This window comes from Trachypithecus francoisi, unplaced genomic scaffold (assembly GCF_009764315.1).
Source record: "Trachypithecus francoisi isolate TF-2019V2 unplaced genomic scaffold, Tfra_2.0 Lachesis_group15, whole genome shotgun sequence".
Taxonomy (NCBI): Eukaryota; Metazoa; Chordata; class Mammalia; order Primates; family Cercopithecidae; genus Trachypithecus; species Trachypithecus francoisi.
The window spans coordinates 78,199,627-78,221,158 of record NW_022681460.1 but is presented as its reverse complement, the minus strand read 5'-3'; the positions used below and the strand labels follow the sequence as shown (position 1 = coordinate 78,221,158).

Genomic DNA, 21,532 nt, shown 5'->3' with positions numbered 1-21,532 from the left:
ACTATGGAACCCTGTGCCATTTACCCAGCCCTCATGTCACGTCAAAGCATAGTGCCTGTGGCTGAAATGTTTCTTTGAGACAGAGTACTCCTTGGCACCTTTGTAGTTGATATTTTTTCTTTCAAAATCTGACCTTTTAATCCACCTTCACACCTATTACATCTTTCCAAAAGAACTCCAATTGCACCATCCTTTCCCTCCAGAGGGGGAAAAAAAATCATGTTTCTACTTATGTAAAAAACACAAGATAAGGAAAAATTCTAAACTCCTCATGTAGTAATAAAGGCCCGTCTGGACTTGTACTCAGTATTTTTTCCAAACTATTCTGGACGCATCCCATTAAGTGACCCCCTCGGCAAGCTTTGCGTCATATTCCTTAGGGTCTTGTACCTCTATTGTCTTGGATCAGGCTGCTGTCCCCTTTGTCTGGAATGCAGCCCTCACCCCCATACTCTGCTTTTTACTTCTCTAAAGCCTCCTCTAACCATGCTCCGCTCCAGCAGCAGGATCAATCTCAAGCTTGCACTATGTCCCATGGCACTTTATTCATGTGGCTGGCATGGTATTACAATTCTGTCCACCCAACATGAGCATTCCTTAAAGTAGGGATTTGCTCATTCACACTCAACTTCCGGTACTTTTCAGGGTGCTGGAACATGATAGGTGATCCACGTTTGTTGCACAAATATGTAAAGCAAAATTACCACTACTTTGCTATTTCATCCAAAAGCAAATCATTAGTGGAAAGTATATAAAACCTAGATAAGACACATAACCACCAGCATAGATTCCTATGAAAAGTCATAATTAATATCTTCCCTAAAATTAAATAGACATATTTTCCCTACACACAATGGTATTAAAACTCATTATTAAATGAAAGTCAGTGATCATTAACAAACTTTATGGTGAAATCTTTTTTTTTTTTTTTTTTTTTTTTTTTGAGACGGAGTCTTGCTCTGTCACCGGGGCTGGAGTGCAGTGGCCGGATCTCAGCTCACTGCAAGCTCCGCCTCCCGGGTTCACGCCATTCTCCTGCCTCAGCCTCCCGAGTAGCTGGGACTACAGACGCCCGCCACCTCGCCCGGCTAGTTTTTTGTATTTTTTTTTTTTAGTAGAGACGGGGTTTCACAGTGTTCGCCAGGATGGTCTCGATCTCCTGACCTCGTGATCCGCCCGTCTCGGCCTCCCAAAGTGCTGGGATTACAGGCTTGAGCCACCGCGCCCGGCCATGGTGAAATCTTTATAAACTATCATTTCCTTAAAGGATTAATAATCTGAAAAGGTCTCACTTACAAACAAACACAGATACCATTCTCTCTCCAGGCAACCACCACAGCAAACTCAGAAAGCAGTTTTTCCTACTGTCATTCTGCCTGAATTAAATATTTGAAGGGTGATGGAACTGAAAAAGGAAGAAAAATATTTCCTGGAAATAGCTCTTACAAGAGAATTAACACCAGTATGTCCAGATGAAGGGAGGATACCAAAAGATGTCATAATAATGACCCCAAATTCCCTTTCTTAGTAAACTTATAAGGAACTGTATTATAGGAGAGAAAAACAAAACTACTGGAGTCTAAATTGTTTTCTCTTTGCCATTGCCACTATGCCTAACATATGTGTATTATATTTCGGAGGGTCTAGGTTAAAGCACATAAAAATAACCTCATAGGAAAGATAAAACAGTAGGTCCTTTCATGTTGTGTATTTCTATACAGATCAATGGGACACTCCGATTTCTATACAGATCAATGAGACCCTTCGATTTCTATACGAATCAATGGTACCCTCTGCCCACCAAAAAAAGTCATTTGTGTCCTTTTCTCCCAAGCATCTGAGTAATCTGAGGAAGTAAAAGCCATAACCAACCTTCAACTACAGAAACAGGTGCAACTCCTCCATCCACAAAATCAAGAATTATTCAAGTCCATGTACAAACCAACCAGGTGGACCATAGTTCTGTCACAATGTAGGTGTTAATAAAACATAAGCAGAGAGAGTAACTGGACTATAATTACTTTTAATCGTCAAACAAAAAGATAAAATTCCAGAAGACACTAAGATATTAAGAGCAAGGTATGCCAAGTTAAATGTCTAGGCTTCTGGTAACTTCTGCATAGATAATTGAACACATTATTCTAACAGTTAATTTCTTTAAGGCTTACTTGTTTAAATATTGTGTTTTGAAACCAACTAAGTATTTGAAAAACCCGAAGCTCTGGAAAGAACTATGGAATTTCTATAAAAAGGTAGTTTACTTCTGAAATTCACCACATTTACCAACTTTTGTTCCCCTTTAACCTTAGTAACAACGTTTCAAGGAAGAAGCTAATCATTTCTCTTTCCACTGCCAAGCGTTCTGAGTAGTGAGGCAGTTTGAAACTTTAGGAATAGTGAGTTCCTTCAGGAACCATAGGATTTACAACAATAATGGTTTGAGGAAACCACAGCATTCAGGCTCCTTCTATCTTTTTCCCTGTCTTTAAGAGTTTAAAAATAAGCAAGAAAATGATTCTTCAAATTGGCAGACCATCTTCGGGGGTGGAGTCTTGCCACGGTGCATGATAATCACAGAGTTACAAGATCCACAGAGCACAGTGCAGCCCACAAAAACAGCTCTTCTGATCCTCCTCTTGATCATGCCGAACATGATCTGAGCCTTTTCCTTTTTTATTTTTGTTTTACCTCTCTCTTTCTCTCTCTCTCTCTAGCTTAAAGTCAATAAAGTTCTAGTAGAAGTAACTTACCATTCTGTTAATGGTAATGGCTGAGATTTACTTTGTGTTACTTTGTATTTTTATTTAACGTATCTTTGTAAATTCGGTTATTAACTATAATAAGACTACAGCCACTCAAGAGGGAAAAAGTTCCAGGTCAAAAATAGAATGCTAAGTTTAAAGTTTTAAAATGGATCTATTGCTTTCGAGGCAGGTGTGCTTCTGACAGCTCTATTAAGTTACTCAACTGGCTCTAGGGACTTCAGTTCCTAACAAAGAAAGGCTGCAGCCTGGTGCCCTTGGGTTGGTTTTTTGTTTTTGTTTTCTTTTTCCTCTTTTGTTCCTTGAAAACTGAATGAATTCTGTTCTTGCGTGGAATAAAAGTGACACGAGAAAGCCTGTTTTTAGGACTAGCGTTCTTCCCCTTTTGTCTTTGCTATGGTAAATTGCTTGTCTTCTGCACATCTGCTTAGAAAACTCTCTGTGTGATAGAGAGTGACCAAGAAGCTTCCAAAACCTGCTCCGTAAGGTCAGAAAAGGAATTTGTCACTTGACCCTCACAGGGCAGTCAGGAATGTCAAAATTAAAGAAACTAATAGAAAGGAACACACTCTCAATACCTTAAGAGGGGACAAAGGAATGTAAGGACATAGCCTCACTGGGCCCTGTTGGGTGCAGGTCTTGAGCAAGCTAACTCACTTTTCTGCATCCTCCCTTCTTAGCTGCCAAACAAGGGATCAAACAGGGTATCTCGGAGGTTCCTTCCAGCCCTGACACGTTAGCCTTGTTGTTAAGCTAACTCTACTTGGATCCCTTCACATGTCCAATTTAGAGACTGTGTACAAATATTTACTAAAATGCTTCCAATGGCACCGAGAGAAGAAAATGTGTGGTCACTGCTTCAATAAGAGCTCTCTCTAAATAATTACTAAAGTTGATTTCTCTCATTAGGTAAACACAAAACAGAATTCTCTGAATTTTCATTTCATCAGAAAAGAAAGACATCTTTAAAACTGTCACCATCTCTGACATTTTACAACCAAAACAGAGAGTAACTATGTAAAATACCAAAAGCTTTTTCTATCAGGAGTGAGACTCTTCTGTCAATTCTTCAATGTTTAGAGAATAAGAGAAGGGATAACAATGCTTTTGGAAACTATTTTTCTTTTCTCTGAGCCTCATTACTTGAGTCACAGAATTTTCTGTTATCTCTATTTTCAATTAATTTAAGTTGCATTTAAACATTTTTGTAGGTCTCCTATGTGCAAATCAAAGTACTCATTGAGCAACCACTGTGAATCTAGGATGCAAAATGGGGATTATAGCATTTCAACACAAACTAGTAAAAAGTCATGTGAATTCTCTGTACTGGGATATCAGCGGTTCATTAACAAATTCATGGAAAACCAGAGGGTTAGATCAGCTTTTTCGGCCACATTTTATATAATTCCCATTCGTATTAATGAGACTCAAATATCATTTAAAGTATTTGGCCAAACATGTTTAGTAGAGTAGAATTGGTTTTAAATAATTGAAATACGTCTTATCTTCACTATTTCTTGACTTTTTAAATGTAGAGGATACAAACAAAAACATGAAACAGAAATCTGGGGGATGTAATTTCAACTAAATGAAAACTGAGTAAATAAGCTTGATGTCTAAATATCAGATGGAGAAAAGAGAGTGACAATCCTGATGTTATTAGAGAAAGTGGTTAATGGTGAAATCAAGGCTTAAAAGCTATACTTGCTTAGTAAGTGAAACAAAGCAGTAGATGATAATCCTCCTTGAAAATTCAGAGTGATTTTTACAGGAGTGATTAAAATGTTTACAGAAAACACTGGGATGGCCAAATACAGTCACAAGGCCATAATGTTAACACATACATGTACTTTATTTCACTGTATCCAAACAAAAAGCCAACAGAAGATAAACATGTAAAAAACATAGTTACATATTAGAGTAACATCCACTTATCAACGGATTATCTTTCTGACAAATTCAACCACTCAAAATATGGCAAAGAAGAAGAAATCAAAATGGCCTCCAACCAGACAGCATTGCCCACAGGATCGTGGCTCAAGGTCTCATGCATCTTCCAGTCAATACTGTTGCAACACACTGGGTTACCCAGACCCCCCACACAAGGTTACACATGAGCAACACCAAGCCAAACAGCGGTGGGGACTACCAGAGGCAGGTACCAGTACACTGTCGAAAGAGAAAGCCTTCCAGCAAAAGTGAAATACAAAACAGTCACTGGAAGTTAAAGAACACTGCGGAGATTCATTTCACGCCAAAGCAAAGATCCCTACAACATTCAGCAGCCACCAGGGCATCACCAGGTTATTACAATGTCCAATGACTAGTCACAGTGACACCAGGGCATTAAAACAAGGTTAAATTGTACTCTTTGATTGAGCAGAGTTGTTGAAGTGTCATGGAAAGAGTGTGGGAGTAAGTCACGAGAAGTGGATTCAAATCCAGTCTATACCAATTATCTCTATGGCTTCAGGCAAGTCTTAATATTGCAGGAACTGCTTGCTCACAACAAAAAGGGGCAATGCCACCTGTCCTGCCACTCTCCCACAGAACTATCCACATGATGAAGAAAGACCATGCATGACTACTGCACAAAACAGGACCTGTAAACAGGCTCTGGGTGTAGACTATACTTTAGAAAGATGTTCATTAAAAAATATTTTCAATTGTTTTAGAATTCTGAAAGACGAATGAGGCAAGTTTCTGTTATATGGAACTACAAATAAGTAAAAGGCATACTCCCCTAGTATTTAATACAAGTTAACATCTAGTCCATATGATCACAGTTTAGAAAAGTATCTCTAACCAATTACCAGGTTTTTTGTTTTTGTTTTTTTGAGATGGAGTCTCACTCTGTTGCCTAGGCTGGAGTGCAGTGGTGCGATCTCGGCTGATTGCAACCTCCGCCTCTTGGATTCAAGCGATTCTCCTGCCTCAGCCTCCTGAGTAGCTGGGACTACGGGCACCCACCACCATGCCCAGCTAATTTTTTGTATTTTTAGTAGAGATGGGGTTTCACTGTGTTAGCCAGGATGGTTTCTATCTCCTGACCCTGTGATCCACCTGCCTCGGCCTCCCAAAGTGCTGGGACTACAGGCGTGAGCCACTGTGCCCAACCATTTTTTTTCTTTTCTTTTTTTTTTTTTTTTGGAGACAGAGTCTCACTCTGTTGCCCAGGCTGTAGTGCAGTGGCACGATCCTGGCTCACTGCAGCCTCCGCCTCCTGGGTTCAAGCAATTCTCTTGCCTCCGCCTCCTGAGTAGCTGGGACTGCAGGAGTGCACCACCATGCCCAGCTAATTTTTGTAGGTTTAGTAGAGACAGGGTTTCACCATGTTCAGGACGGTCTTGATCTCCTGACCTCGTGATCCACCTGCCTCGGCCTCCCAAAGTGCTGGGATTACAGGTGTGAGCCACAGCGCCCGGCCCCAATAACCAGTTTTTTACAGTAACTGTTTCAAAGAAAACAGTACAGCCAGGCAGTGGCTCACGCCTATATTCCCAGCATTTTGGGAGGCCAAGGTGGGAGAATCACTTGAGGCTAAGAGTGAAGACCAGCATGGGCAACACAGCAAGACCCCTTCTCTACAAAAAACAAAATAAAATAAATTAGCCAGGCATGGTGGCAAGCCCCTGACAGTCCCAGCTACTTGGGAGGCTGAGGCAGGAGAATTCCTTAAGCCCAAGAGTTCGAGGTTACAATGACCTATGATTGCACCACTGCACTCCAGCCTGGATGACAGAGGGAGGCTCTATCTCTTAAAAAGAAAAAAGAAGAAAAAAAAAAAAAACCCACCAAAGCATTGCTTTTGTTTTCCAGTTCAGACATACGATCTCTGCTACATACAGGCTAAAGTCCAACAATTCAAAGTAAAAGTTTTGGACTAAACTTCACAACTAATTTTCCCCTATGGGGGATGGACAGTAGGCTGGTAAGCATAATGACAGGGAAATCTACAGGATCAGGGCAGAAACTGGCCAGACATTGCTATTCATGGGCTTTCCCTAGGGCCAGTGAGCAGGTGCAAAGAATCAGCCTGAGTGCATTAGTAGGCTCTTTCACACTGCCCTGCAGCAGGCAGCAAGGCTCCCGTTGGAAATCACTCGGTCCTGCTGCCAACTTTCAAGGCTTATACACCAACAGGGTCCTGGACTAGGGGCGCAGACGGGAACCCAGAAAAGGACTTCCTATGGTGGATGAATGCGTAGGTGGCTCAGAGTCATGAGCTGGGTTTTGGACCCGATGGTTTTCTGAGAGGCATCACTACTCTACACTGTTTCTCAAAGTACTACTGGTATGCCAGGCCTTTCTCCAACACCAAGACAACAGTGGACTATCCATAGAAATTCCATCATAGCTTGTAACTTCTAAATGTTGAGAAAAAAAGCTATGTGATACACATGCATAATAACACCCTACTGAAAGAAGTGAAGTCTACCGAAAGCACCATTTTTGAGGGTCATAAAATCAAGTAGTAAGTCAGGACTGACGTGTTCTGTTTGATAACATAGAATAGAATAAACAGAGAAAATAGAGTATCATATGTAGACACGCAGTAAAGGTAAATCTTTCCACAAAGCTATTCCATGTATGCATGCCATGCATATATGCCATGTGTGGCCTGGGAACCAATGTAAAGTGTATTTATTACTTTGGACACAAACAAAACTTTTTTATTTTTTTTGAGACGGAGTCTCGCTCTGCCGCCCAGGCTGGAGTGCAATGGCCGGATCTCAGCTCACTGCAAGCCCTGCCTCCTGGGTTCACGCCATTCTCCTGCCTCAGCCTCCCAAGTAGCTGGGACTACAGGCGCCTGCCATGCGTCACCCGGCTAGTTTTTTTGTATTTTTTTTTTTAGTAGAGACGGGGTTTCACCGTGTTAGCCAGGATGGTCTCGATCTCCTGACCTCGTGATCCACCCATCTCGGCCTCCCAAAGTGCTGGGATTACAGGCTTGAGCCACCGCACCCGGCCGACAAACAAAACTTTTTAAACTCTCTGACTTAAAAAATAAACTACAAACTTTTCAGGCCCTGAAAACCCCAAAACATTCACACCATAGTTACTGTAGGACATTATTTCCCCCATTTGCAACAAGCATGTATTCTAGAGAAAACTAGCTCAACTTTCTCAGAAACTAGAGAATTTACTAATTGGATTTTTGTTCAAACCTTTATTATTAGTTGGAGTTGGAACATAACCTTCGAGATTTCTAAAGTCAGTGGCATAACCTTCCCCTGGTTACAGTGACATAAGAACACAGATCAACTGAATAAACCAACACATTCTCCAGAGTGGCGATGTAACCAAGGTCTGCTGGTCCAAAGGAATGTTGAAGGAGAGAAACCCCAATCTTGCCAGCTTCATAAAGCATCAATAGCACACAAATGAGACATGGTGGCTCAAAGTGACTTGTAAATGGAACAGAGCTAAGATACTTATGACAGAACAACATTCAGGCATGCACACTTAAGGACAAAGAGTTGTACTTGGGAAGCTAGCAAGGAAAAAATATTTAAAATATCCTTTTATAATGGGAATAGAGTGTGTTGAAGAACTCAGCACTGAAATGACTTTCATTGTAGAAATCAAAGTTCTTTTTCCAGGAAGTCAAAGCATTCTATGTACTTTCTACTGGTGAAAAACTTACGTAAATAAATAACTACCAGGCAAGATGATCACAGCAACCAAACTAAGCACCAGCCACAACCACCCACTAGGTAAATTCACAAATTGCCTTGTGTCTGCTTTGTAAAAGAATCCCCAACCAATCAAGACTGAAGCAATACCCACCCTTGTTCAGGAAGGAATGCTGGTTTATCTCAGAAGGCAATCCAGAAACACCAGATACCCAGTTTCTGCTTTAGCTGAGGCGTTTCTAGTTACAAAGTGAAAGAGAAGCTTAGGGAATAGAGGCAAGGGAATTGTATCGACAATAAAATATACTTATTCTCATGTTCTCTCGTCAAGTTTATAGAAAGGACAAAACTCAAGTGATACTGTTTAAGCAAATCTCAACTGCTTATGGCTTTTATTAAAACTTGTGAGTTTTCCTTCAAGAAAGCTAAACATATATTAAGGCCAAACCTGACAATTTACTTCTACCACTAAAATTATTTTCACCAGTGACTAGATTAGCCTTTATTCTTGTTCTATACCTTTTTCAATGATGTACAAAAACATATTAAGTTATGTCTTAAAACATAAAAACAAACCTACAATACTACAAGTGTACAATTAGTGATGCAAGCAGCATATTCAGAAATTTGGCCAAGCTCCCACAAACCACGATTACTTAGGGGATGGGAATTCAAAAAGTCTTAGCTAAGTGAGGGGGTGGAACTGGATCAGTATGGGAGTCATGATCTCTTCTTTCCTTATAGCTTATCCCCTCCTCTTCCCTCCAGGTTACTGCCACCCTCTTCCATTCACTACTACTCCCAATACAGTCTTTTCCAAAAATAGGAGGGCATGAAAATGGGAAAGTAGAGTCCCTCTTCATTCCACCAACCCTAATGAGCACCTACTCTAGGAAAGACCTTGTGGGCCAGGTTGCTCCCAGTAACTTCACAATTCAAGCCATTTTCACATTGACTCCTCAGTATGAGTTACTCAGAAGGTTGCTTTACATCAAGTGTATGCAGCACTAGGCGCTCTCCAAACACAAGAACCCACGATGTGCCCGCCACATGAGGCGCACGCCCAAGCATGTACCCAAACACTAGAAAGGAGTCCAGAAAATGATGGTATTGGTAGGGGAAGCACTGACTGGGAGACTTGGCCAACAAGTCTTCCCCCTACAACCACAGGGGGAAGATGGTCTCAGACAACTGCTTGCCTACGCAAGCATTCACCATTTCTCTTGTGGCCTAAATATCCAAAGCGAGATGCAGCCAGCACAGTAACGAATTTTAGCCAAAGCTAAATAAATAATTGTTGGTTTAATGTCTATAATATCTGCTAGTCAGTCATCAAATGTCAGCGATGAACTGACAGAGAATGCTCAGAGATGCTGAATTCAATGGAACACAGAAGAGGTATGGTATGGGCTAAAGAGGGTCAGACCACAGCTACATCACTGCAACCAGCTTCAGGCATCCCCAGCCTTATACCTCACACATTTGTGTATATGAAGAGTGTGTATGTTGATTATACATAAATTTTCCAATCACATTTATTAAGACAGTGATTGCCATAAATATAATCTTTAATTAGGGAGATTAGAAATATAAGGTAAAGACTACCCATAGTTCACAAAGCTAGAAAAAGTATAACTATACACTGGAAAAAATCACAGATGCTGTTGCTAACGGAACAAGTAATTATGAAAATCTGTGACTTCTCTTAATAAAGATACCCTAACATGGCCACGTGTGATGGTTCATGCCTGTAATCCCAGCACTTTGGGAGGCTGAGGTGGGTGGATCACCTGAGGTCAGGAGTTCGAGACCAGCCTGGCCAACATGGTGAAACGCCGTCTCTACTAAAAACACAACAACAACAACAAAAATTAGCCGAGCGTCGTGGCACGTGCCTGTAATTCCAGCTACTGGGGAGATTGAGGCACGAAAATCGTTTGAACCCTGGAGGTAGAGGTTGCAGTGAGCCGAGATTGCACCAGAGCACTCCAGCCTGGGGGACAGAGTAATACTCTGTCTCACACACACAAAAAAAGAGAGCCTAACATGAAAATCTGTGGTTTCATTACTACTTTCCCTTATGTGCCTATATAATCCCTTCAATCAGAACTTTGTCTTTTCTCAGCCCCTAGATGACCTAGTTCTAACTTCTAATGCTCCAATCCCTTCTGCACGCCATAACCAGAGTGGGTTCCCTCTAACACAGCTTCAACCAAGTATTCACAACAGATATTTACTTACTATCTGCAAAGTGCAAGGCACTTGAAAAAGACAGGCTAGACTTCAAAGGGCTTCAAATCTAGGAGAAGTATGAAGCACATACTCAAATATTTTCAAGGCAGAGTATTTGCCCTTAAACCAAAAGTTATTAAGTCCTTGACACCAAAACGCCCTAGGTGCTTTCAATGTCATTTCTCCATCTGAAGAATTATACTTCATTCCCTGCCTCCCCACATCTGTTTCTCTGCTCAGTTTTCAGTTCTCTCTAATGATCTGACCCTTCCTTACCAAACCAACTATTGTTTTTATTGGTCACTTATGATATCCAGACTATGTTTATTAAATGAATGAACTCATGTAAAGTTTTAATAATAGTGTCTCGCCACGGTAAACATTCACTAAATATTAGCCATTATTAAGCTTATGGGTAGGTTGACTGATTCAGACATGATTTGCAATATAGTATTTTAATCATTTCAGGATTTGATGTCAACACTGAGATACAAATTCCTTGAAGGATTACGTAAAGGAAGTGATAGGTTCCACTTGAGTTGCCTAGGTTATATAAGTACTCCAAAGACACTTCTACAACTGGAAATTCTACATAATAGTATATCTACACTAGGATAAAGATGTTTTTTGACTCAACTGACTATTGATAGTGAAGAGATTATCAATCCAATGGCAGTATCATTAAATACAACAGATCAAATTTGTAGGCTTACAGCATATCTATTAAACAAACATTCATTTATTCAATAAATAAATTGTACCTGCTACTGATATGTATGATGAATAGGTATTACCCCATTTCACAGTGTGGCTGGTGTGACTGTGGGGGAGAGAGTGAGAAGGAAGCACAAGGAGGCAATGGGGTAAGGGAAGCAGAATGTATAGGGCTTTAGAGAGCATTGTCAAGGTTTAGTTATTCAATTCCCTGGAGAAGGAAAGCACCTGAGGGGTTTCCAGCACGGAAATTACACATGATTCATGTTTGAGGTTTAACAGGATCACTGAGGCTGCTAGGTTAAGATCAGCTCAATTGGTGAGGAGGGGAGCGGTGTGTACAAAGGTGAAAGCAGGGAAACCAGTTAAGAAAAGATTGCAATAGCACGATAGAGCCTCTCCTTATCAGGCTTGGCATCGTTAATTCCATATCGCCTCTCTGTTCACTAAAGCCAGCTTCACTAATTGGTCAAAACAGCCCTGATCAAATTTTTTTTTTATACAAAGTGCTTGATACGTGCATAGTTTGAGTGAAGCAACAGAAAACACCAAAAGTATGAAATTATATTCCACAAACAGAACCCTCTCTTTTATTACACTCAAAAAAGTCCAGAGTTGAGAGCACTGGTAATAAGCATACAGTGCTACATATAACTTGGACTTCTGAATGGTCTTCTGTCCTCTCTTGCTGTCTCCATTCTTGTTCCCCTTTGATCCATCCTTGAGTCTACACTGTTTCTAGAGTGATCTTCCCAAAATACAAAAACAAGCTGGGCACAGTGGCTCAAGCCAAACCTGTAATCCGAGCACTTTGGGAAGCTGAGACAGGTGGATCACTTGAGGCCCGGAGTTTGAGACCAATCTGGCCAACATGGTGAAACCCGTCTCTACTAAAAAATACAAAAATTAGCCGGGCTAAGCCAAATTCAGAAAGTATTTGCTTAGCACATTAGCCTACGTGCACAGCACCATTTAACCAAGTCCCAGATGTCTTAAGTATACCCATTCAGCAACCATTTATTGAGCACTTAGCCTTGGGGATTAAAAAATAATAATAATAAGATTGAGTCTCTGGCCTAAAACAGGTCACGGCTAGTTCAAGACACAGACAAGTAAACAAGTAAGCATAATCCAGTGTATGATAAACACAATTAGAGAGGAATGAAGAAGGCAGAGAAATAGCATAGACAAGAGCCATCAGCTCTTCCTGAGGATGTTAGAGAAGACTTCACAAAGTTTTAAAGGGAGTCTAGAAGGATAAGTAGGAGGTCAACAGGCAGGGGAGGTGACTGGAGCACCCTGGCACAGGGTATAAGAGGAAACGTGAGGTGCTAGTTTCTGGAGTTATGAAAAAGCAATGGGTCTGTATGCTAGTTCTGGAAGGGAGAGGACGGAGGCAGATCTCGTAAGGTTTCACACCATGTAAAGTGATGTGGGCTTCATTCTGTATGCAATGGGGAGCTACAGAAAGGTGATCCAGTTGTTTTTGTGGGTTTTTCTGTTATTTGTTTTTCTGAGACAGAGGCCTGCTGTATCACCCAGGCTGGAGTCAAGTGGTGCGATCTCAGCTCACTGCAACCTCCGCCTCCCGGGTTCAAGCGATTCTCCTGCCTCAGCCTCCCAAGTAGCTGGGATTACAGGTATGCACTACACCTGACTAATTTTTATATTTTTAGTAGAGATGGGGTTTCACCATGTTGGCCAGGCTGGTCATGAACTCCTGAGTTCAAATGTTGCGCCTCCCCAGGTGCTGGGATTATAGGCTTGAGCCACTGGTACCAGCTAGTTTTGTATCTTAGAAAGATCACTCTGGAAACAGTGTAGACTCATGGATGGATCAAAGAGGAACAAGAGTGGAAAAAGCAAGAGAGAACAGAAGATCATTTAGAAGCCCAAGTAAGAGCTGATAAGGGCCTAAACTCTATGAGGACAGACATCCAGGTTCAAACACAGCAGACCTTTAGGAGATTAAACTGAAGTATTTGATAAAAAAGACTGTAGTTTTGAAAAAAACTCCAGGCCAGCCATGGTGGATCAGGTTTATAATCCCAGCATTTTGGAAGGCCAAGGCAGGAGGATCACTTGAGGCCAGATGTTCAAGATCAGCCTGAGCAAAAGAGAGAGACACCATCTCCACAAAAATAAAATAAAATTAAAAATTTGAAAAGCATGGTACCCTGTGCCGATAGTCCTAGCTACTCAGGAGGCTGAGTGGGGAGGATCCCTTGAGCCTGGGAATTCAAGGTTACAGGGAGCTATGATTGCGCCACTGCACTCCAGCCTGGGCAACAAAGCAAGACCCTGTCTCTAAAAAAAAAAAAAAGGAAACAAACAAACCCCTCTAATTTGACAGAACATGTTATAATTAAACCAAAACACCCTGAAATGACAGGGAAATATATTTTATAATAATTGCATGAGACATAAAAAATTAACCCTAAATAATATGCAAGGTCTTTTAAAATTATAAAAAGGAAACTGTTGGCCAGGCGTGGTGGCTCACGCCTGTAATCCCAACACTTTGAGAAGCTGAGGTGGGTAGATCACCTGAGGTCAGGAGTTTAACACCAGCCTGGCCAACATGGTGAAACCCCGTCTCTACTAAAACTTCAAAAATTAGCCGGGCGTGGTGGCAGGTGCCTGTAATCCCAGCTACCCAAGAGGCTGAGGCAGGAGAATCGCTTGAACCCCAGAGGCAGAGGCTGCAGTGAGCCGAGATCATGCCATTGCACTCCAGTCTGGGCAACAGAGCAAGACTCCATCTCAAAAAAAATAAATAAAAGTAAACTGTTCGTAAAGATCAATTTCAAAGGTTTCCGTTACTTAGCAAAGACATTTTAATGGAAAAGAACACAGGTTACTTGGTTCCAAACCCAAGCCCTGACAATAAGTTGCTTCTTATCACTCTTAAGATACTTTTCATAATTTTCAAAAAAGATATTTTTCATAATTTCAATGTCTCTTCTCAAAACAAATGCACAAAGTTTTTAAACTAAAAAAGGAAGGATACTAGATAAAATATCATTTAAATCGAACTTCAACAATTTAATTTGCAAATAAAGACATTTTACAATAAAACAAGGCAGTGAGACAACAGAGTCCCAACTTCAGAAGAAAAAATAATAATAATCAAAGGTCAATAAAGGGCAGTCTCAACAAACCAGATAAAATATTAAGTGGCACTCATTGTGTGTCTCTTTCACAGAATGTCAACTTCAGTAGGAAGTAAGAAGAATACAATGACATTCACTGATCTCTTTTGTTAAGACACCACGGTAAAACTTCCTTTGGCTATTTTTCCGATATATGTAGTAACCCTCGGAATAAATAAAACTTACTGATCTTGTTTCATTCTTAAATTTGTGATGCTACTTAACAATATTTTTCAATATTTCTTAGGTTTTCTTAATGCCATAAAGAAGCTATTTTTTATGGAGGTTTTTTTTTTTTGGTTTGAGACCCAGTCTTTATGTTTGTTTGGTTTTGAGACCTAGTTTTGCTCTGTTACCCAGGCTGGAGAGCCGTGGTGTGATCTTGGCTCATTGCAGACTCGACCTCCCAGGCTCAAGCGGTCCTCCCACCTCAGCCTCCTGAGTAGCTGGGACTACAGGCACACACCACCATGCTTCACTACTTTTTCTATTTTTTGTAGAGGCAAGGTTTCGTCGTGTTCCCCAGGCTGGTCTTGAACTCCTGGGCTCAAGTGATACGCCCACTTCGGCCTCCCAAAGTGTTGGGATAACAGGCATAAGCCACCACACCTGGCCCAGGAGCTATTCCTAAATCTCACCATTTTAAGGAATTTATTATCAGAAATAAACCACAGCTATTTACATGGAAACAAGATCTTGACTTTTGACCTAGCTGCTTTTGGTCTTTCATGTCATTTTTCTCCACTGTAATATCTGGACATTAGTAATCTAATTATGCACAAGGATCCTGCTTTCTGCAACTATTTTATTAGGAGAAAAACTGGGATGAAATTACTTTAATAGATCCAACTCCCGCACTCAAAAATTGATTATCTAGTATATGGATTATTCATTACCCTTGATACCTAGTATGGCCATTCTCTGGCCATTTTTGTAGTGGCTGAGAAAGGAGGGCACTGACATTCAAATGATTCCAAGCTGGTAACATTACTAGTTTGTATGACAAAGTCCAGAAGGAAAGGATAAAACATTGTTTAAAGCAAGGCTTTGCATGTCAATTACCCTCTCTATCTGCTGACCTGCCAATACCAGGATCATCAATCACGCTTCTGCCCAGCTAAATGGAGAGCCGGGGATACAACAAAACAAGCTCTGCTCAATGAGAGGACGGACACCCCATTATGACTCCACCTCTTTCAGTTTTATTTGAGTGAGCAAGAAAGGGGAAGCACAGAATAAATACTACTAGTCATTAGTTTTCCTCAAGGACCTTCCACAGTGCTAGAAAAGCAGCAGGTACTCATTAAATCTTGTTCAGTTAAATGCTAACAGTCAGAAGACCATGAAAACATGAAAATGTTCCGGATAAACTTCCTTTATCTGGACCTTCTCTTATCCAGACCTTCTCATCTAGGTCATCGTGTTGCACTTTTTCACAATTATCCTACATTCTCTCTTTAACCCCCCACTTTAGATGTCTTATCTGCTTCTCCATTTAAGCATGAACTCCATGACTTCAGGGACTGAGTGCTATCTTTCTTTGTACCCTGCACATAGTGTTCAGTAATGATTCCACCAATAAATGCTCTCACAACTTCACGTGAAAAGTTATATATTGTCTCATCTACCACTGCATTCTACTTTTTTACTATAAAGAAGATACTGATTCACACCCTTGATTTGTATGGCTAATTAAGTTAAAACCTCATCTACTACTGCTGTGGGTCGTATCATACTAAGAGTATAAGAATTGATCATTGCTGTTACCCAATTCATTCTTACCTCTCCGAGTATAAACGGGGATTCAAGAGAATTTTGAAACTTGTAGTGTGCTGTCAAACACACATACAAAAGAAAACATACAGATGCTTACTGGTGGCTGCTTTGGACCTATCGATATGTATCTTGTAATTACTTTTTAAGCTCAGGAACAGTAGTCTAATTAGAAAATGCATACTAGTAGCTTCTAATCTTAAAAAAGATTCTCAAAAGAAAGAAGAATCTCAAGCACTATAATTTTATCCTTAGTTTCTTGACATTAAATCATAAAGCTATTGGTTTGTTGTACTGAAAGATATCCATAAGGGTAACCACTTCAAAACTTTATTTTCATGTTCCTGATAACAATCCAGCATAGAAATTCCCTATTAAAAGAGCTTCTGTTTCAGAAATTGAATGTGTCTCATAAAACACACTGATGGTAGGAGCTCAGCAGGATAATGGTGCAAAGCATACCTGGAGACAGCGGGCAGGGAACAGGCAAGCAGTGTGGCCTGGCAGCAGCTGCTGGAGGGGAGAGAGAACGCCAGGTGCTGCAGAACCAGACCTCCACCAACCACAGATCCCGCAGGGGGACCACTGATGCGAGGCTGGCTTGTTAAGCTACAGTTGCCCTACCTCGAGCTGTCACTGTATGATGGTTGTGGGTGTGTGTGGGGGGGTGTGTGTGTGTGTGTGTGAGAGAGAGAGACAGAGAGAGAGAGAGAGAGCAGGGAGGAAGGAGAGCAGGTTTTTGGCAATCTGTATAGATCAAAAAATGTTAATGTAAGTTAGGGGGGTTGCGGAGTAAACTGAAAGGAAGGTGGATTAGGCTGTGCGTGATCTGGGCAGAGAGATATAAAAGATGCTATACATTCCCATCAGACCAGTGTGTCTCCCAGTGCATATTTATTTGCAACCAAATCCTAACGTGGCCACTGGGCATTCTTAGTATTGCCTGATAATCCTCGCTAGAGTTTCAGCCTATTTGATGCTTCTGGGAAAAAACTTCATTTCTGCATAATGTTTCTTGAAGACTTTTCCTCTTTTGATCTGCTCGCATAAACAAATGTCACTTCTGTATTTCTCCAAAGAAAGGAATTGTGTGGAAAAAAGATCAACTGTTATAACATGCCCCTGAGACAAGATGTCAAAGTTGGAAGCCAATTTTCTTTTGTAAGTCAAATGTGAAAACAGAATATAATGCCATGAATTTTGATGTATAAGCAGCTTTTTAAGGATTCTCTCTGACACTATATGTCAAAAATCATATTATTCATGCCCAATTATTTTTTAAAAAACACATAAACTTACACCATGTATTATGCTTCCATTTATCTTCATGAAGCTACTGTATCCCCTATTCCATTAAGGGATAAAGGGCACAATCTTTTGTATTGCTACGTAAGCAAGTCCTCCCTTCACAAGTCACCCCAGTCGTTTACAATGACTTCTTTATTTTCCACAAGTCACGTGTACAGTATTTGCTTTATTTCCCAACTAAAACTAATACACGCAAATTCAGTCTCTGTTCCTTTAATGCTAATTCAGATGAAGCATCTACAGTAGAAATCCTACAGCCTCGTGCTCACATGTATACAATCATTAACAGAGACTTGACAGTGGTTGACTTCAAGTCAAACAAGTCCTAAAAAGCGACCTTTGGCAAAGCCCAAAGAAATCAAAACTACACCCTCTCGCGACCACAGCACTACTGAATCCACCCTTCAGACATTTTTGTTTCAAACATTACAACCCAATCATTTACCAAAACCACAGCTTATTCCTGATTTAGAAAAGCAAAGTTCACGGACTTACTAAGCTATACAACTCCAGCCAGAAAGCACAAATGCCTTTTCTAAGCCTAGCAATCACACAGCATTTGAACTGAAAACCCACATTTTTAGGCTCAGAATCAGTGGGTCATTGTTGATCACCTTGTTGATATAATAAACAACTGATACTTTCAAAGATTATTAGCTAGTCCCTCTTGTGCCATAGTTTAATAGACAAGAACAAATAGTTTACACACATTCCCCCTGAAGAAGGGCTGCATTAACGCTCAGCCTGTGCGATATAATTACTATACTCATAAGCACATATTTAACTTAGTTGATTCTCTCACGCTTCAGTAGTTCTGCTTTCCAAAGCAGGGGGAAGCACAGGTCCCTGAAAGACTCCAGCAAGGTTTCTCTTGGCATGGGGAAGAATGTGATAAACAGGGGAAACACAATCACGCGGAATGTCTGGACTTGGTTCCTTTGTGATACTTAAATAGCACTCCCCTACTGGGCTTTGCCCACTGCATTGAATGCAGAAACCATTTCAGAGCTTAACAATTCAGTCTCTACACACACCAAGAGGAAGAACTCAGAAAATCTAAATATAAAATAGGGGTATGTTAAGAAATATTGACCTATTTCCCTCTCTCCCAGCAGGACTGGTATTTTTTTTTTTTTTTCATCTTGGAGGCAACACATGTTAATCCTGAGAACAGAGTCAACATCAATCTGAAAAGAAACTTGATAGAAAACTAAAACTCTGGTTAAAAGAAGGAAAGGAGAAAAAAAAAATCCAAAAACTCCTTGGGACCAACATATCAGGGTTAAGCCCCTTGCGTGTTCATTTTCCTTGATGTCACAGCTCAACACCAGCTTAATTCAAGCATTCATGTAATTCATCAATCTTAGAAGAAGGATGCAAGAAGACTATGTACGATTCCTGAAGTTTTCTCAGTGCAGTTTTACAAGAGCTCCACGTTCTAGCCCCAGATTGCTATAAGGGCAGGAGATTCTCTCTGGGGTGGTGGTTTATCATTGAACTTTTCACAAGTCACATGAGCATGTGGCTCTGATGGAGGGAGGGAGGCTGCCGAGAACAAATAACAGCTACTTTATCCTTCTTTGAATGATACAAGATACAAGCTCAAGCTGAATCTAGTTGGAAGAGCATTTTTATTTTAGACTTGTAAACAAATGACGCCGAATTCCAATACAAAAACAAACATTTCAAAAGAAACTCCTAATGGGGGCAAAAATCATGAAGGCGGAGTGATAGAAACAAAGAATTCTACATAACAAACTTTTTCAAATGTTTAAATTTTTTAAAAATCGAGTCACCTTTTCTGGGCTGGGCTCTGTATATCCAGTTTTCGTCATCCACTTCCACCTGCTGCCCACAAACCGAGAGCTCTCCATCACTGCGAAACAGCCTCTTTGTCTGCCTGGACAAGGAGGAGAAATTTATCCAACTCACAGCACGTGAGAGAGAACCTGCATTCGGTTTGAGTCTGAAGGAACCTGAAGAGCCTTCCTTTTTCATCTTCTTTTCAAAATCAACTAGAGACAAAGAACAGACCAGCAAACAAAACGCTGGGTTTTTTGCATTGGCCCAGGTCCTCTCCACACGCCTGCTGTTTCCCTCTTAGACAACGCTGACAGTCAGGCACGGCATTATCCAAAAAGACGGCTTCTGTGTCACCCAATTAAAAAGAAAGGGAAAAGCAGGGATTAAGAAAGAAAAGAAAAATGTTTTACCCTAGCCACATTGTGGACTCCGTTTCTAGATCAGCGATATCCACGGCCAAAAAATAATAAATAAATAAAAGTATAATTTAAAAAATGAAACAGGGTGTTCATTTCAGGAGCACTTGTCAGGACTTTGCAAAACACAAAGCCAAGGCACTCCGACTCTTTGGTGTGTCCCTAGCACCCCAAACTGTAATCCTACTCCACTCCTGGGCATCTTTCCCCACCAGGGCAGAAAGCCAGCTGTCGGTTGCAGAAAGAAGGAACTCCTCACCCTAGAGAAAAAGATTCAGGGTCAAGCCAGGCGCCCAGTTTACAGTTCACCCACACGGTTACTTGGGAGAAATCAAAGAGCTCAGCTCACTCGCCCCAGCACAGGGCAGAATCATACACCGCCTACTTGCTCTCCTTCCCGTCTGTGAAGCGCTCGTTAAGAGCCACAGGACTCCGCAAACAATAAAACCAGCTGCGTGGCTATTGCTTGGATTACAGAGCAAGCACTCCTGCGAAAGACGATAGGCTTTCCTGACACCAAAGGCACCTCATTGGAGACAGAAAACCCCGCCTCTCCACAGTCAATACTTCAGTGGCAGCTCAAACTTCTGAACTTTAGCGCAGTTAGGGGTATGCAAGTCTGTGCAGAATACAGACTTCTGGGCATAAAGAAAAAGAACTTGATTATTAATTATCAAACCATACTTCTGAAACTACAATTTTGAGAAGGGACTTAATACAGTGTATAGATATAGATACATCCAACATTCCTAGATGTATTTAGGAATGTCCATCATTTAAGGAAACATACTTGCAAAGAGAATATAATGGACCCCAGCTTCCAGCAAAGGTGAAACGCAGCCATTATTGTACCTGTTATTGTCACTCCTGCCTGTCACCAGCAGCCAGAGTGTGGGACTGAGGATTCTCCTCTGCCCTATCACTGGGAGCCCCTGGGGGTTATTCCTATCCAATCTTGAATGATCATCTGATCACAAAGAGTCATCAGAGAGCTATGCTAGTGGCACTTAGCTGCAGGCTCTAGCCCTGAGCCTCCTCTGCAAACTATCTAGAGCCATAACTTGCAATGCATTTGGGTGTAGCATTTCACCCAAGGCTAACTTACTGCAATTGCATAGTCCTAGGGGTGTTCAAAGTCCCTGTAACTTTCCATCATAGAAACTTGGGTCGGCATCTCCTTCCCCCAAGTGTTATTTGGAGTAAAGCAAATAAGCAACAAGTAGAGAACTAGGTCCCGCAGCACTTTGTTTTACTCAGCATCGATCAAATATATTAAAACTAACAAACTGCAATAGAAAATAAACTTTGATTAAAAATTTTAAAACCAGGATTTTGCACCATACATCTACTCCAATTCACTGAGATTTTAAGAAAAAGGCTCTACAAGCTTACTGGGACAGCAACACTTGTAGAAGATAGTCAGAAGTTCTACAAAGTGTTTATACCATGTAAATAATGACAGAGAACAGGTACTACTAAGGGAGAGGCTACAAAGCAGACTCAGTTTAAAAGCTAAAAGAGTCCTTGAGATCACATAGTTTAAACTCCTTGATTTTCAGATAGGAAAGCTCAGGCCCAGAGAAAGTCTGTTCATACCCAATGTCACATAGAGGAATCAGTAATGAAGACCAGGCTGCATCTGACACCACTGGGATCAGAGATTCACACACTTACCAGGGATGCTTGCTATATCACCAAGTGCTCTGAGCCTATTTCAGTTATTAATTGGAATA

The 21,532-nt window shown here is 40.9% G+C and overlaps 1 protein-coding gene across 2 annotated transcripts in view; it reads right to left on the bottom strand.

The window, feature by feature from the left end:
- The window catches only part of NHSL1 (NHS like 1), a 153,089-nt gene extending 132,109 nt beyond the window's left edge, over window positions 1-20,980 (bottom strand). The window contains exon 1 of one of the 2 annotated variants that reach the window (XM_033235315.1): window positions 19,377-20,980. In XM_033235315.1, coding sequence (XP_033091206.1) covers window positions 19,377-19,578 — 202 coding nt within the window. In that variant the 5' untranslated portion in view covers window positions 19,579-20,980. The remainder of the gene's footprint in view (window positions 1-19,376) is intronic. The other variant, XM_033235316.1, reaches the window with a different exon arrangement.
- Between the last annotated feature and the right edge of the window lie 552 nt (window positions 20,981-21,532).